This window comes from Sparassis crispa (assembly GCF_003851025.1).
Source record: "Sparassis crispa DNA, contig_000000F, whole genome shotgun sequence".
NCBI classification, from domain to species: Eukaryota; Fungi; Basidiomycota; class Agaricomycetes; order Polyporales; family Sparassidaceae; genus Sparassis; species Sparassis crispa.
Window position 1 is genome coordinate 3819440 of NW_020939747.1, and position 13216 is coordinate 3832655.

Sequence of the window (13216 nt, forward strand, 5' to 3'; positions counted from 1 at the left end):
ATATTTTCACGCCAGCATATAAATACCCAGATTAATCATTATACATCCGACCCTTTCGCAAGTTGTGAAACCCGCTCCAGGTGGCTTTTTATGAGCCCGAGAGACCAGTGAGCTATCTCGCTACTACTCTCTCATATAGTATCATCAAGGGTCTGTTTGAACCATCCTCGTCGCAATGAAGATTGCATTCGAATGGTCTGGGTACAGGCCACCCGTTCTTAGATGGTAACAAGCGTACAGGTGCAAAATATGTCCTCAAATCAAGGGTCGAGCACGGATGCAGCTTTCTTTGCAAACGAATATTTGCGGGCCCAAGGATTGCCTGGGTTGGCAGCTGATGGCAAAATAGGGGCCTTCTACGGGGATCTGACAGATCTAGCAGAACGCCAGGCATGAGTGTGGCCAGCGGGACTTTAGATGTGGAAGGATTAACCAACGGGACGAAAACTTCGGACTTGGTACGACAATCACCGTGTTGTATTCCACCTTAGCGGAGGCTTTCTGCGCGCTTTCTGTGTCGTCCGGAGGGGAAATGCTCGCCAGCTCTGTATTACTTAGGTACTAGCATCGAAGTCAACATCTCCCTCAAATTCGTGGCAGTTCACTTCAGTGCCGTTCGAAATTTGCGCTCCGCGAGGTGCCTTGTCGGAGTTACGGCTAAAGCTAAAGTCTAACGTGACTGTCACGGTTTCCACGTCACATCTGCCCCTGCCTGTGGCACTTTTCTCCGTTCCCCTTTCTCTTTCAACCACCAGCAGCAGCAGACCTGTAGCCGCGATGCTCGCTCCGCACAGGACGTCCTGTTTCGCCGCTCAACCACTCCTCAGGGACCTGGGAAGGGTGCCCCAGGGCACCCGTGGGCGGTGGCAGTTGTCCCCACTCGCGAGCGGGCCAAGGTCTGAGCATTTCATCCCTCTCGACTGACCCTAGCCGGGTCCGACCGTAATATTTTGGTCGAGCGACGCACCAGAAAAATGCCCCACTTCTCTGCATGCCCGATGACACTCCGCTTTGGCGGAGCAGAGGGCGAGCTATGGGGCTTGGGATACGTCGCAGGGACGGGTGGCGCATACTGACCAACACCCCCGCACACACGCGCTATCGACATCGACCCGGATCGCCTTCATAGGACGACACGGCCGGGGGCTGGCTGCCCTTGTCTTATACCGAGTGCAGTATCGCTCGGCGTTGTCCGCAAGTCCCGCTGGATCCTCGAGCATGGAGGAGCGCACTCGACAGGCTCGCATAGGCCGCTGGCCCCGGTCGCGAGCCGCCCTGCGCGCCCCATGCATCGATCCCACGATCGAACTGATATCGTGCAGCCCGCCGACTCAGTAGTCGGTGCTTTCGCCGAACACATGACCGGCGACGTATTCGTCGAATACCTCGACGACGCGCAGTCAACACTCGTTGACTTCTCTTTGTACTGGAAAAATTTGGTCCGCATAGCCCCACAGAAGGGCGCCGCCTGAACCGCATCGACCGCCGCGCATGAATCGTTGACGAACGCGGACGTAGTGCCTGGTGCCTTCCGTCTCAGACTAGGGTCTCAGCAGTACCTAGCAGGAACCCAGAGCGACCCCAGAAATCGGTGCACTTCGGCGCGAACGCGCGCAGCTCCTTAGGCTGCTGTATGAGCGCGACAGAGAGAACCGTCTGCCAACGGGAATCCGTCACGCTGGCTGCGGGACTTATCGGACGGACAAGATGCACGAGGCGAGCTGCGGGCGTGTGTTGGTACGGTAAGTCGAATGTCGTCGTCTTGCTTCGGTGGCGCCGTCCTTGAGTGCACTTCGCGGTGCTCGCGTTGCGGGTAACTCGATTCAGACTACACCAGGTCTGCTGCTTTACAATTTTTGGATTCTTCGCCTCCTCGTGAGGTTTGCTTCGTTGTTGCCCTCTTCGGAGGTTATGTGCGTACATGATGGCACGGATATGGTATGTGACATCGTCTCGTTTGGCTGCGCGTCCGATCTGATCCCCCACTCAGGCGTTTGCTGTCGGTGGTCATACTGTTCGTTGGTGCGTGCTCATTCTGCTCTGGTGTCTGACGAGTCCGTCCCAGTAGACAGGTTTTGGGAGATGATGCAGATGTTGGGCACATTCACGGAGCTGTACTCATTCGTTTCACTTGTGATTTGCATATGTGCATAATGATCGTTGACGAAACTCGTTTGGTCGTTTGTAGCAGTCATTTCCTTTATCCGCTTGAGTTTGCGTTCGTGCCTCTGTCCGTGGGTTTGCTTGTGCTGGTATTTGGATACGCGCTCTTCTTGCACTTGAGCCTTACCATGATCATTGTCGTCGCGTAAGAGTATACACCACGACAATGATGTTCAAGCTTCAAGCTTCGAGTTTGACTCAGTACGGATTGGCTTAGAACGTCAGAAGGTAATGGCAATGGGCGCCGTCCCATACTACATTGTGTCAGCTAGTCGATGACTGGAAGGCTGAAGAAGTCGGACAAGGGGAAATCTGAAATACAAGCCACTAGCAATAACAAGCATCATTGGGCAGAGTGCAAAACGTAAAGAAACGACGCGATACCGTCATCGCCTTGAATAACCGCGTGCACCGTCTAACTTAGACAACTTGTGCACCACAGCGTCGTACAGTTCCGCATCTGCAGGGCTCGCAGGCAGTGGCTTGTTCACTTCTGCACCCGCGCATCTGCGCACATGTGCCATCTCCGGTCTGATGACCACCTCGCTAGGTGAGAAGGGGGGTGTTGGTGAGGGTGGAGGGATCGGGGACGAGTGGAAGTAACGCGAGACTACAGACTCGTTCACGGACGCGTTCAGGTCGCGATCCTCATCTAGCTCGTCGTCCAGGTCGAACTTTGACGGAGCGGGCGGCACAGGGGATACAGCGGCGCGAAAGACACCCGCGGGAACGCGAGTTGGATTCCTGCGGCGGCCAGTGTCCGTATAGAACGGCTCGCGCGTCATACGTCGAGGCTGCCGCTTAATCGAGGGAGATCGGTCGCCCGTAAGCGCAGGCACATGCTCAGTTTTCGTACTTCTGCTCGAGCTTCTGATCCATCCCACCAGGCTCGGCGGGTACGGGCGCGGGGCGGTATCAACAAGCGTACGCGTGCTCGTGCTTCCGCTCGCGCTCGATTGGCGGGAAAGTGCGTGAGCAGTTTGCGCCTGTTTTTCCTGGAGGCACTCGTTCCTGAGCTTGCGTCGGTGGTGCACGGAGAGGATGCCAGCGATGAGGAGCACAGAGACGACGACGGAGAGCGGGAGTGCATAGGCGACAGTGGGTGAGGGCATGCGTGCTTCGTCGAAGTTGGGTAAGGAGGGAATGATGTCGGAGGCAAGCACTGCGGAGGTAGAGCTAGTAGGTGAGGATGCCGTAGGTGAGACAACACTGCTGCCATGCGAAATGACATTGCCACTGCGCGAGGCACTCTTGCCGCTGGATGACACAGGACTGCCGGTGCTGCTGGACGAGACGGTATTACTACTAGAACCGCCAGACGATTTCGTGTTGGCAATTGAATCGGTGCTGACAGCAGTGAGAGATGTCGTGGTTGCTGGGACAGAATCATCGGTATTTTCATCCGGGGAAGCAGCTAAGTTGACCATCAGAATATGATTTAATTATAAAAGTCAGCGCACCAACTCACGGTTAAGAGAAAACAACGGCGAGTCCGCCTTGTTCCCAAAGTCATCTTTCAGCTGAAGATAAAACTGCGAAGGAGAAGATACGTTTGGCAGAGAGCTGCGAGGATGGACGTCATTTTGAGGACAACACGGATATACAAGCCAATTGACGCACAGATAAATCCTAGGTGACCCATCACTCTGGTCTACGGTGGGCCATACCCTTGAACCACAAGTCCCTCCTCCTGGGCCAGTAACGTTCTTAGCTTGAAGAGCGCAAAGACTGAAGGAAGGCGATACGACAGACTGTGCCGCACTCCACTGTCCGACGATGGTGTCTCCAGACGCGTACACATCCCCAGCGGAAGGGCTCTGCCACGTTACACCTTCACCTGACGTTCGTCGGATGAGTGTAAGAACTAAGGTAAATGGGAGAAACGAAGGAAACAAGGGAAGACCTCTGCACATGGCAAACGTCAGCGCAATAAAGGATGGACAATAAGGGCCAGCCTTGAAGAGCGTAAACGCCGTCTATGGCTGATGGTGGAAGTGAAGAGAGGGACATGGAAGGGAATGTATGTCCGAGCTGACACTGTACTCGGTCACGTTGGTTGCGTTTGAAACGGCAAGTGTCTGACATATTATGACATCGACTAGGCATTTGGTCCAGGATCGTGGGCATCATTTGACCACGGCCTCAATCCTTACGAAGGAGTCGACGCTGTGGAGTCGACTTCCATCTTGTCTGACTTGAAAGTATTTGAAGCACCTGCCATAGAACTTGCACGTCCTGCAAAGGCTTCCAATTGTTGCCTAGAGCAGTAACATAGGTGAGTCCACAGATACACGTCCAACCGAAACCGGTGAGACGTTGCGCGCACCTTTTCCGTTCCTTCAGCTTCTCCAACATTTCAATAATCTCATCCTGCTCCTGCACCGACAATTCGCCTCCCGGGAGGTTATTGGCGACCTCTTTTGCCTGCTTGAGACTATCCTTGAAATCATTGGTCTGGAGTACAATGAGAAGATGCAACGTGAGATCCACAGAAGAGGTACACACGGATTGTAACAAGTTCTGTTTCATCTGTGGTAAGGCGGTGGTCTCCGATTGCTGGGTTAACTCGAGCACCGTTACGAACTTCAACAGAAGAGTCTCAAATACAGCAGTCATCTCGCGAATTTTTTCTGAGTTATCTCTGACGATTTTCGAAGGAAAGCCTGAAGTTGCGAATTGCAACGACGAATCGCGTGGTCGCTTCTGCATTTGGCAAGTACTGTCAGCCAACGGCTCAGAGCGGCTCCAACTCAAGCTGCGAACCTGCCAACCCTTTCTCATTATTTTCAAAAAATCTATTCTTTGACACAGGTCTGTTTATGAAAATCCATAATTTCTGCTCTGCGGGATGCGGTCAATATTTGTCGTACTCTCGTCAAAGTCCGATGATTCCAGAGCCTTCAACAAGAAGCGCATCTTATAGTTGCCTCACGAGTTCTATTTGTATTTATGACGTTCTGCGATGTGTACTGCAGCAACTACTAACATTGACTCCGGCTTTTGTCAGTTATTCAACCTCAACAATTGGACTGCGCTCTTGCAGAATTGCATGGCCTCAAATGATGCTGACCTTTGTCTGGCAGCCTCCAACTTGAAGATCGGTTTGTTACCTCACAAACGCATCCTTGACACACTCCACCCATGCGGAAATCTTTCGCACCATCAACGCGAGAGCAAGCTTACGTGTTTAGGGCACCGGTCGGATGCATAAATTATTCTCTCGCATGCATGGCAGCAGGCTACCTAGTCATCAAGTCCTCCGTGAGAGCACCGGATATAGTCGCTCTTAACCGGCAGCAAACGTAGATATTATATGAAGGCCGCGAACTGAAAATCTTTCTCCTTTCACTTAGTGGCCCGTACGGCACTCGGACTTCGTAAACAAGGAAATGGCCCTGTCATCTTATCAGCAGGAGTGGGTGACTAAACTTCGAACTTCGCTTTGTTCTGAGTTCTGAGGCTCTGTCCTATTAGCTTCCTTAATTCTGCGTGTTACGCTGCAGTATTCGGTACGTCTCTGTTCAATCGTCGCTATCCCTTGTGTCGATGAATCAGTCAACCACTGGCAGCACTAATCTGGTATGGCTACCTGCTCACATCCGCACTGGAGGTGAAATATATATGGCGAGCAAAGAGGATTTTTACCCCAGCCTGCTTGCTATTTTACAGTGTGCGATACAGCCGTCTGACATTTGCGCTGTTGATATTGCGGTCGACCTGGTCGGGGAAGTCACTTTTGGTGAGTTCATTGCTTCTGGTTGGTAGATGTGGACTAACCATGTCACTCAGAGGTAATGAAGATTTAACGTATACGCAGATAACATTCCGATGAGTGGCTGGTAGTTGTAATGTTCAACAGCGCTTTCAGCCTTGGTTGTAGTGGGTTGCGTAGCTAGTGAGCTTGGTATTCGTCTGGGATCCTGCTGTTTCCTAATTCGCAAAAGTGTTCTCTGCGATGCGGGTTTCTGCACTCTATATGTGCAGCTGCATGGTTTTCTTCGTCGTTCTGTTTCTGGGCCTGGTCAACCCTATATTGAATTTGGTAGGTTTGCTATGGCCTGCCTCCCCTCCAGTTTCAGTTTTTCTGCTCGGACTAAAATGCCATAGTTTTGAGCAGTACATAGCCTTCGTGACTATCCCCCAAGTGTCCTACCTCTCACCTACACTGAGTACATGCGGAGTCACCACAACCTTGCATCCCGTAGTCTACAGACTGTAAGATCGCCCTCGTCGCTGAACCGACATCCACTGACGTGGCTGTTCCCGTCTTTGATGATGTGCGTATATGGTTCTTCGCTGATGATGACGCTCGTCCTCACGACCTCTTCTCATGACGGTGTTCTTCGGCACTCGCTTGTCTTCTATCGTGGCGGACGCTGTAGTTCTGGCGCTCACTTGGGTGAAGACAATTCGATATCGCGATCCTGTGGTGAATGCCACTGCAATATTCGCCCTTGCCGAGGTTCTGCTGACTGACGGTTCGCAGCCCTTCTGAATACATTACGATGAATACTGATACCTTGCAGGTGTTGTGTATTTCTCGTAAGTTCGCTGGTGGCCATGGAGATGCAAGTGTTGAAATCCGGAGTCCGAGGAGTTGCTGAAGCACGTTCGCTGAACGTGCGTTATACCTTTGGTTCGGCTTTTCTGTTTTCTCTTGTAACTACTCAATGCCTCGGCTCTACTGCTAGCTATATTAGGTAGTGTCGAGTGGCTTATATACCATACGTTTGCTCGCCGGATGCCCCAGAGAATTCTACTCCTGGTGCATCCGTGTACGTACCCCCTTCCTATTGTATTCGCTCGTACTTACAGCACCTGCAGTGACCGTCGCGTCACTGACAGGTATGAATAGAGAATTCTACTCCTGGTGCATCCGTTGACCGTTGCGTCACTGACAGGTATCTCTCCAGTTTGTCTGCCCCTCTGCCATGCCCGCTGCGCTTACCCGGCTTTGCCATTTCGACCCTGAGTGGGTCGCCCCGTTGCTACTCGCATTTCGATAGCAAGGAGGACGTTGATGAGCGCAGGATGCTTCTCGTTCTCAACGCGCTCGCTCTCGGAATTGGGCAAGTATCTGACATGAGTCTTGGACAATCAATGATCCCCCAGCACCGTCCTTCAAGTTTTCCATTCTTCTCTAGTTCCTGGTGATGACCACTTGGATTTACTACATTGTAAGCCTAGACACCGGACGAGAACACTAGAGCTTGTATCGTTGCTCATGCTGGTTCTGCAAGATGACGTCCGTACTGACGTGCCATTGCATGCTCGACTTGCGCCAAACAGCCTCACAGGCCTGCGATCCATCCGGAATTTCGAGTGCGATATCGCTGCACTTACCCTATCGTAATACGGATGCGATATCGGTGGTTCGTAGCAGGGGACCGAGCATTGATGGGGAGAGGCATACCAGCAAGGAATGCGAGATTCACACCTTGTGCCTCGACATCATTGTGTATCTAATCATCAAAAAGCTCAGGAACCTGAACTAAAACTTCAAATGTTCACTAGTTGTAAATTTTGCGCATTCGACTAAGTTGTCTGTGCTGTGTTGTTCGCAGGCAGCAGGCTGGGGAGTTTTGACGCGATTGTCGATGTCTTCTTTACACCTACCTATAGCCACCTTCCATCGAAATCTGCAAAACTCGAGCCTGAGATCGAGACGTGCGTGATCGACATCTTGATGCGTCTCCGTGTCGATCGGACCTCCGGTAGTAACTTCGCTCGACTCAGAATCCACTGGCAACCATTCACCTTCGCTCACCGATATCTTTATATTGCTGGGTGGTTGATCATACCTCCTTTTTTTCACGCAGAAAACGGGATGCACAACCGGAACTCCCGCACCAGCGTGCTTGGTCTCTTCTTTAAGAATGTTTTTCTCGTTACCAATGACCCTTATATGGTAAGAAATGGCCTCTATTGCTCTGATGGTTTACAGACGTCATGGCGAAGCGCACTTTTCACCGGGAGCGTCTCTCAATAAGTACCAACTATTGGATGCAGCTCCAATCGGTATGTTTTCTCACAGTATAACCACGCGAGCTGACATTGTCGGGCTATAGCTGCTATACTGCGGTAATTCTAATTCTGCCAATATGCATCCCAAGGCGTTATCATGGGGACATAGAGTTGTTTCAGTTGCCCGTCCATGCGTTTATTTATGCTCTGGAAATCTAGCCAGAAGAGTTTCGATCCATCTGCAAACTGAAAAGACTGCGATTAACGTCGACGTAAAAATGCTTGGATGAGCATGCTAAATCCCTCTTTTCACCCGTACAGGATATTCAACGGCTTGCCGGGCCAATGAAACGTTCGGGTTAATGTTGCCAGGTTACACCGCATATATCGTTGGAGTCAAGATTGGCCAATGGAGGGAGTCCGAAAGCTGTAACTGTTTAGCACGCATGTATAAAAGAGGCACGATCCAAGTAAACCACGTATATGCACAAGACTGAGGTATCCGGCAATATCCCCTCGGACCAATCCAACAAGTCTAGCTGCACCACGTCACCTCTCCAGGCACTGAGTGATAGAGCGACTTCCCGAGCGAAGAATAAACACACAGCGGAAATCCATCCGGCACAGCTCAACGCAACGCACGCAGCGAACTACTTCGAATCAGAGCGGGGAATATACTTGTCAAGTTTCTTGCGCAGCGGGTGGTCCACCTTGACGCCAACGGTCCGCAAACATATGGCCAGCTCCCCCGAGAGCCTCAGCTTCTCCTCCCCGTCTCCCCCCTTCGACTCCAGCAGCTCCTTCACCGCCCGCGCAAGGCGGCCCCTCGGCATCGGGGGTTTATCGCCATGGGAGGGCGGTTTCTTCTTCTTCCCCTTCCCCTTTATCTTCGGGACGGTGAGCAGCGGGTCGATGACCTCGATGCGGAAACGGCGGTACGCGAGCGCAGAGAGCGACACGACGCGGTCGGGCGGGCTCGCGGCCTCGGCGTACGCCTCCGCCTGCGCGAGCGCCGCGGGGCCCGCGCCGTCCTCGTACCCCCACTTCTTGAGCTCCTGGGTGCGGCGTTCGCGGAGGCGCTGCTGGATCTGCTCGCGGGTGTCCGTCTCCTGGATGGTGCGCGCGACGGCGTCGAGCACGTCCGAGAGGCGCAGCCAGCCGCGGTCCTCGTCCGCGGCGCGCTTCACGTAGTGCCGGTTCACGTAGTTGAGCAGGCGGCTCACGGCCTGCGCGCCCGCGGCGTAGCGGTTGAAGCACGGCACGAGGTAGTGCACGAGCGTCGTGTCGTCCGTGGGCGCGCCGAGGAAGAGCTCGCGCGCCGCGTCGGTGTAGTAGCGGTCGAGGTGCTCGTAGAGGTCCGTCCCGGTCCCGCTCGCGCGGCCCTTGTCCCCGCCGCCGCCGCCGCCGCCGCGGGACACCGTGGTGAGCCCGGCGGCGGCGTGTGCGGGCGCGGGACCTTCGGACTGGGAGGTGAAGTAGTTGTAGACGGCGGTGTGCACGCCCATGTGGTAGCTGACGGTGATTGCGGGGGCTTTGGCGGGGTTGTTCGTCGGCGAGCGGACGATGTGGTCGAGCGCGGGCTGGAGATAGCCCCAGAGGGCGGGGAAGGACGCGGAGGGGTTCGCGCTGCCGGTGGATGGATTCGGCAGCGGCGGCGGTGCTGCGCCGGTGTTCGTGGTCACTGCGGTGGGCGACATGCTCGGAGAAGAGTAGAGCGATGGCCAGCAGAGTCTGCCACTGCGGCTCGGCGTATGCTATTATAGAGAAAACTCATCTCTGTGTCACGATCTCTCCAATCGGCGCCGGACAAAGCCGAACAAACAATCCCGGTCGCGATCGCTGCGTCCCGCGTAGAAGAGAAAGGCAAAAAGCATATCGATACAATGAACGGCATAGTACTTATATACATCTGCTACCTAGGCTGAGTGGAGATCCCGACGAAAATCCGGGTACTATACGATACAGCTAAATCATTAAACCAACTCTTGTAGATATCCACCCGTCCGGGAATAACGCACAGATCATACCACACCCGCACCACATCACACCACCCGCACCACATCACACCACGCCGAGCACCACCGTCGCACGCAGGCTGACCTCGCGCCCGCCGGGCATCGCCTCCTGCGCAACGCCGCGCGCGAGGCCATCAGGCCCGACCTCGAGGTACTCCTCCGTCCTGAGCGAGCTCGACTTCCAGCCCCAGCTCTGGCTGACCGAAAACACGTCGGGCGCGCTCGCGAACCGCGTGAGGCTCGCGCCCGTCGCGCTCGCGCACGCGATCGCAAAGTACGCCGACACCGCCCCGCGCGGGTCGCGGTACGGCTGCGCGGGCATCGCGGGCGCCGCCGTCGCGGGCAGCGTGTGCGCCGCGGGGGGCGCGGCGACGCCGAGCCCGGACGGGAGCGAGCTCGAGACGCTCGCGGGCGTCGACGGCGTCGTGGTGCGCGAGAGCGGGGCCCCTCCCCCGGAGGACCCCGGGCGTGACGGCGCTGACCCGGACGTGCGGTGCGACAACGACGACGTGGTCGATCCCGTCCCCGACGCGCTTGCATGCGTGTTCCCACCTCCGCTGGTAGGGCTGCTCCCTCCACCGAAGGCGAGTGTGGAGGGCGCGGACGAGCCCGGGATGGGGTCGACGCTGGACTGGCGGTGGAGGTACACGCCGAGCTGGACGCCCTTCTTGTGGACGACCTGCACATAGACGTTGTACAGGCTGCCCGCGTACCACACCGTCTGCGAGTGCAGCCGGCTCTTCTCCTTCAGCGCGTCGATGTCCCAGAACTCCACGCCGAACCGGAACGGCGGGTGCGCCGTCCACCGCGAGGGTCCACTGGGAGTGCTGCCCTCGGCGGGGATGGCGGACGCCGGCACGCGCTGCTGCTGCAGCCCGAAGAAGTTCGCCTCGCAGGTCGGCGGCGATTTCTTGTCCGTGCCCGCCGAGGCCTCGAAGAGCGCCTCCATGCTCGTGCTCCCCGCGCCCTCGATGCCGGTGCTGTCCCCGATGCGCACCGACGAGTCTGCGGGTACGGGATAGTGCGGTGCGTCGCGGTCCGCGCACGCTGCCACCTCGGCGCTGCTGAGCGCGATCCCGAGCTCCTTCTCGCGCGCGCTCGGCGAGACCGGCGGCGAACCCGAATTATTGCTGCCGCCGCCAGTGGCGTTGCTCGGCGGGGGCCGCGCGGTGATGCGGTGTCGCAGGGCGGACTGGTTCCAGTGCGCGGCCTGCAGTACCGTGAGGGGCACGTACGGCTGGCCCGTCCGCGGCGAGATGTCGCGGGAGATGGCCATCAGGTCATCGAGCGACTGGCACACCGCGGCAAGAAGGCACAGTCAGCGCGCCAGCTGCATGAGAAAGGGGTACACCCACCATGTTAGCGTAGTAGATCCCTTGGGCGAACAGCTGGGCCCACTCGCGCTCCTCCTCTTCGTCGAGGCCGTCGGCGCGGCGGAGCTCGACGACGGTGCGCGCCATGTCGTACCGCTCCCGCTCGCCGCGCACGAAGAGCGCGTCGCTGGAGAGCAGGCCACGGACCCAGCGGGGGCTCAGGCCGCCGCGGCGCCACACGAGGGGCGCGTCCTCGGCGATCCTGCCCTTGTTCTTGCGCTCGACGACGACGAAGTCGCTGCTGATGCGCGAGGGGGCGGTGCCCGCGCGCGGGCGGAGGACGGAGGGCGGCACCTTGAACGTGCCTGCGGCCGAGTCCGCGCCGGGGCCTGCGGAGTCGAGCTCGTACGCGAGGATGTCGGCGCCCCAGCGGGCGAGCCAGCAGGCGGCGGCCTCGCCGACCTTGTCGGAGATGGCGCCGTAGAAGCAGCTCGGGGCGGGGCCGGTGTCGCCCGAGTCGGACTCGGTGTCAAAGTCGGAGGTGGTGGTCGGATCCTCCTTCTGCACGGTGGCATCGGTTTCGGGGTTTAGAGCGGAGGAGGAGGCGGAGGCAGAGGCGGGGGTCGGCGTGGATGCAGCGTTGGTAGATGGGGCGATGCTCTGCTCGTCGTCGTCCATCTCGAGCTCGGCGACGGCGTCGAGGCCCACGGCGGGCTCGCGGCCATCACAAGCGCGGGAAGGTTCGGAGTCTGGAGGGCCGATGCCGCAGCCGATGGCGAAGTTGAGGTAGCGGACGGCGGTGGTGGGGCCGACGGTGCGGAGGACGCTGGAGAGAGCGTGGGAGGCGAGGGCGGGGATGGAGAGGAAGACGGCGGTAGCGAGGAGGGAGAGGAGGAAGCGCGGCGTCGCGGGATGGTGACCTTCTGGGGTTGTGTCTCCTGGAGAATGCGAGGACGAGGAGGGAGGGAAGGAGGGCGTCAAGGGCAGGGAAGGGGTCGGGATGAGGGATGGGGCGATGTGGAGGGGCGGACCTCCGCAATAGAGACGGGCTATGCACACTCTGCGAAGGGCATCAGGTACCCATCGACAGTTCGGCACGGGGACAGACTTACTCGAATGCTAGAGAGGAAAACAGAAAAGCTAGCGGTCAGTGGATGATAGGAATACACGCAGATGGGTAGCGTCATGATGTCATTGCTCGCGTGCATCCACGGGCACACGATCCAGGATCGACGCCGTAGCGGGAGGCTACTCACCGGCACGGGTGATGTTGGGGTCGTCAAAGACGATGTCGATGACATCCGGTTCGAGGCGGCGAGAGAGCTTGGACTTGGACTCGAGGAAGCCCGAGGTGAAGAGGGACTGGAAGAAGCCCTGGACGACGATCGCGGTCAGCTGCAGTGAGCGGGAAGCGAGCAACTCACGGCCTGGATGAGCACGACGCGGTGCAGCCTGTAGATCGCGTGCCACGAGCCGCGGACGCGCAGGGCGACGTCCGCGGTCTTGCGGTGCAGGAACGACGCGTAGAGGTGCGACTGGAGGTCGGCCGGGTTCGACGCGGGTGGGGAGGCAGGCGGGGACGCCATCGTGGGCGAGGGACGGAGGGAGGACAAAGAGACGGTGCAAGGGGACGCCAGGCGGGAGCGTGTATCGTCCATGGCTGCTTCGTAATACCGTCCTGTAGCTTGGCTGAGTGGGAGCAGTGGTCGCTCCGAGGACTCTCCAGCGCCGTCGATCCAGGCTTGGCGCCTCGTTCCCTCC

General features: G+C 57.2%; 5 protein-coding genes across 5 annotated transcripts; 2 read left to right on the forward strand and 3 right to left on the reverse strand.

The window, feature by feature from the left end:
* Window positions 1-2549: 2549 nt before the first annotated feature.
* Window positions 2550-4872, reverse strand: SCP_0114240 (hypothetical protein; the record flags this gene model as incomplete). Its single annotated transcript, XM_027753647.1, has 6 exons — window positions 2550-3577; window positions 3632-3726; window positions 3784-4068; window positions 4317-4421; window positions 4490-4617; window positions 4669-4872. The coding sequence occupies 6 exons, from the start codon at window positions 4870-4872 to the stop codon at window positions 2550-2552; spliced, it is 1845 nt and encodes a 614-aa protein (XP_027609448.1).
* Window positions 4873-5552: 680 nt separating this feature from the next.
* SCP_0114250 (hypothetical protein) lies at window positions 5553-5958 on the forward strand (the record flags this gene model as incomplete). The annotated part of the gene is made up of 4 exons (XM_027753648.1): window positions 5553-5578; window positions 5638-5672; window positions 5733-5902; window positions 5953-5958. The coding sequence occupies 4 exons, from the start codon at window positions 5553-5555 to the stop codon at window positions 5956-5958; spliced, it is 237 nt and encodes a 78-aa protein (XP_027609449.1).
* Window positions 5959-6493: 535 nt separating this feature from the next.
* Window positions 6494-6709, forward strand: SCP_0114260 (hypothetical protein; the record flags this gene model as incomplete). The annotated part of the gene is made up of 2 exons (XM_027753649.1): window positions 6494-6641; window positions 6690-6709. 2 exons carry the CDS (start codon window positions 6494-6496, stop codon window positions 6707-6709), a joined length of 168 nt encoding a protein of 55 aa, XP_027609450.1.
* A 2068-nt stretch (window positions 6710-8777) lies between these two features.
* SCP_0114270 (predicted protein) lies at window positions 8778-9824 on the reverse strand (the record flags this gene model as incomplete). Its single annotated transcript, XM_027753650.1, has 1 exon — window positions 8778-9824. The coding sequence occupies one exon, from the start codon at window positions 9822-9824 to the stop codon at window positions 8778-8780; it is 1047 nt and encodes a 348-aa protein (XP_027609451.1).
* Window positions 9825-10188: 364 nt separating this feature from the next.
* SCP_0114280 (hypothetical protein) lies at window positions 10189-13113 on the reverse strand (the record flags this gene model as incomplete). Its single annotated transcript, XM_027753651.1, has 5 exons — window positions 10189-11433; window positions 11498-12515; window positions 12568-12595; window positions 12712-12829; window positions 12880-13113. 5 exons carry the CDS (start codon window positions 13111-13113, stop codon window positions 10189-10191), a joined length of 2643 nt encoding a protein of 880 aa, XP_027609452.1.
* Between the last annotated feature and the right edge of the window lie 103 nt (window positions 13114-13216).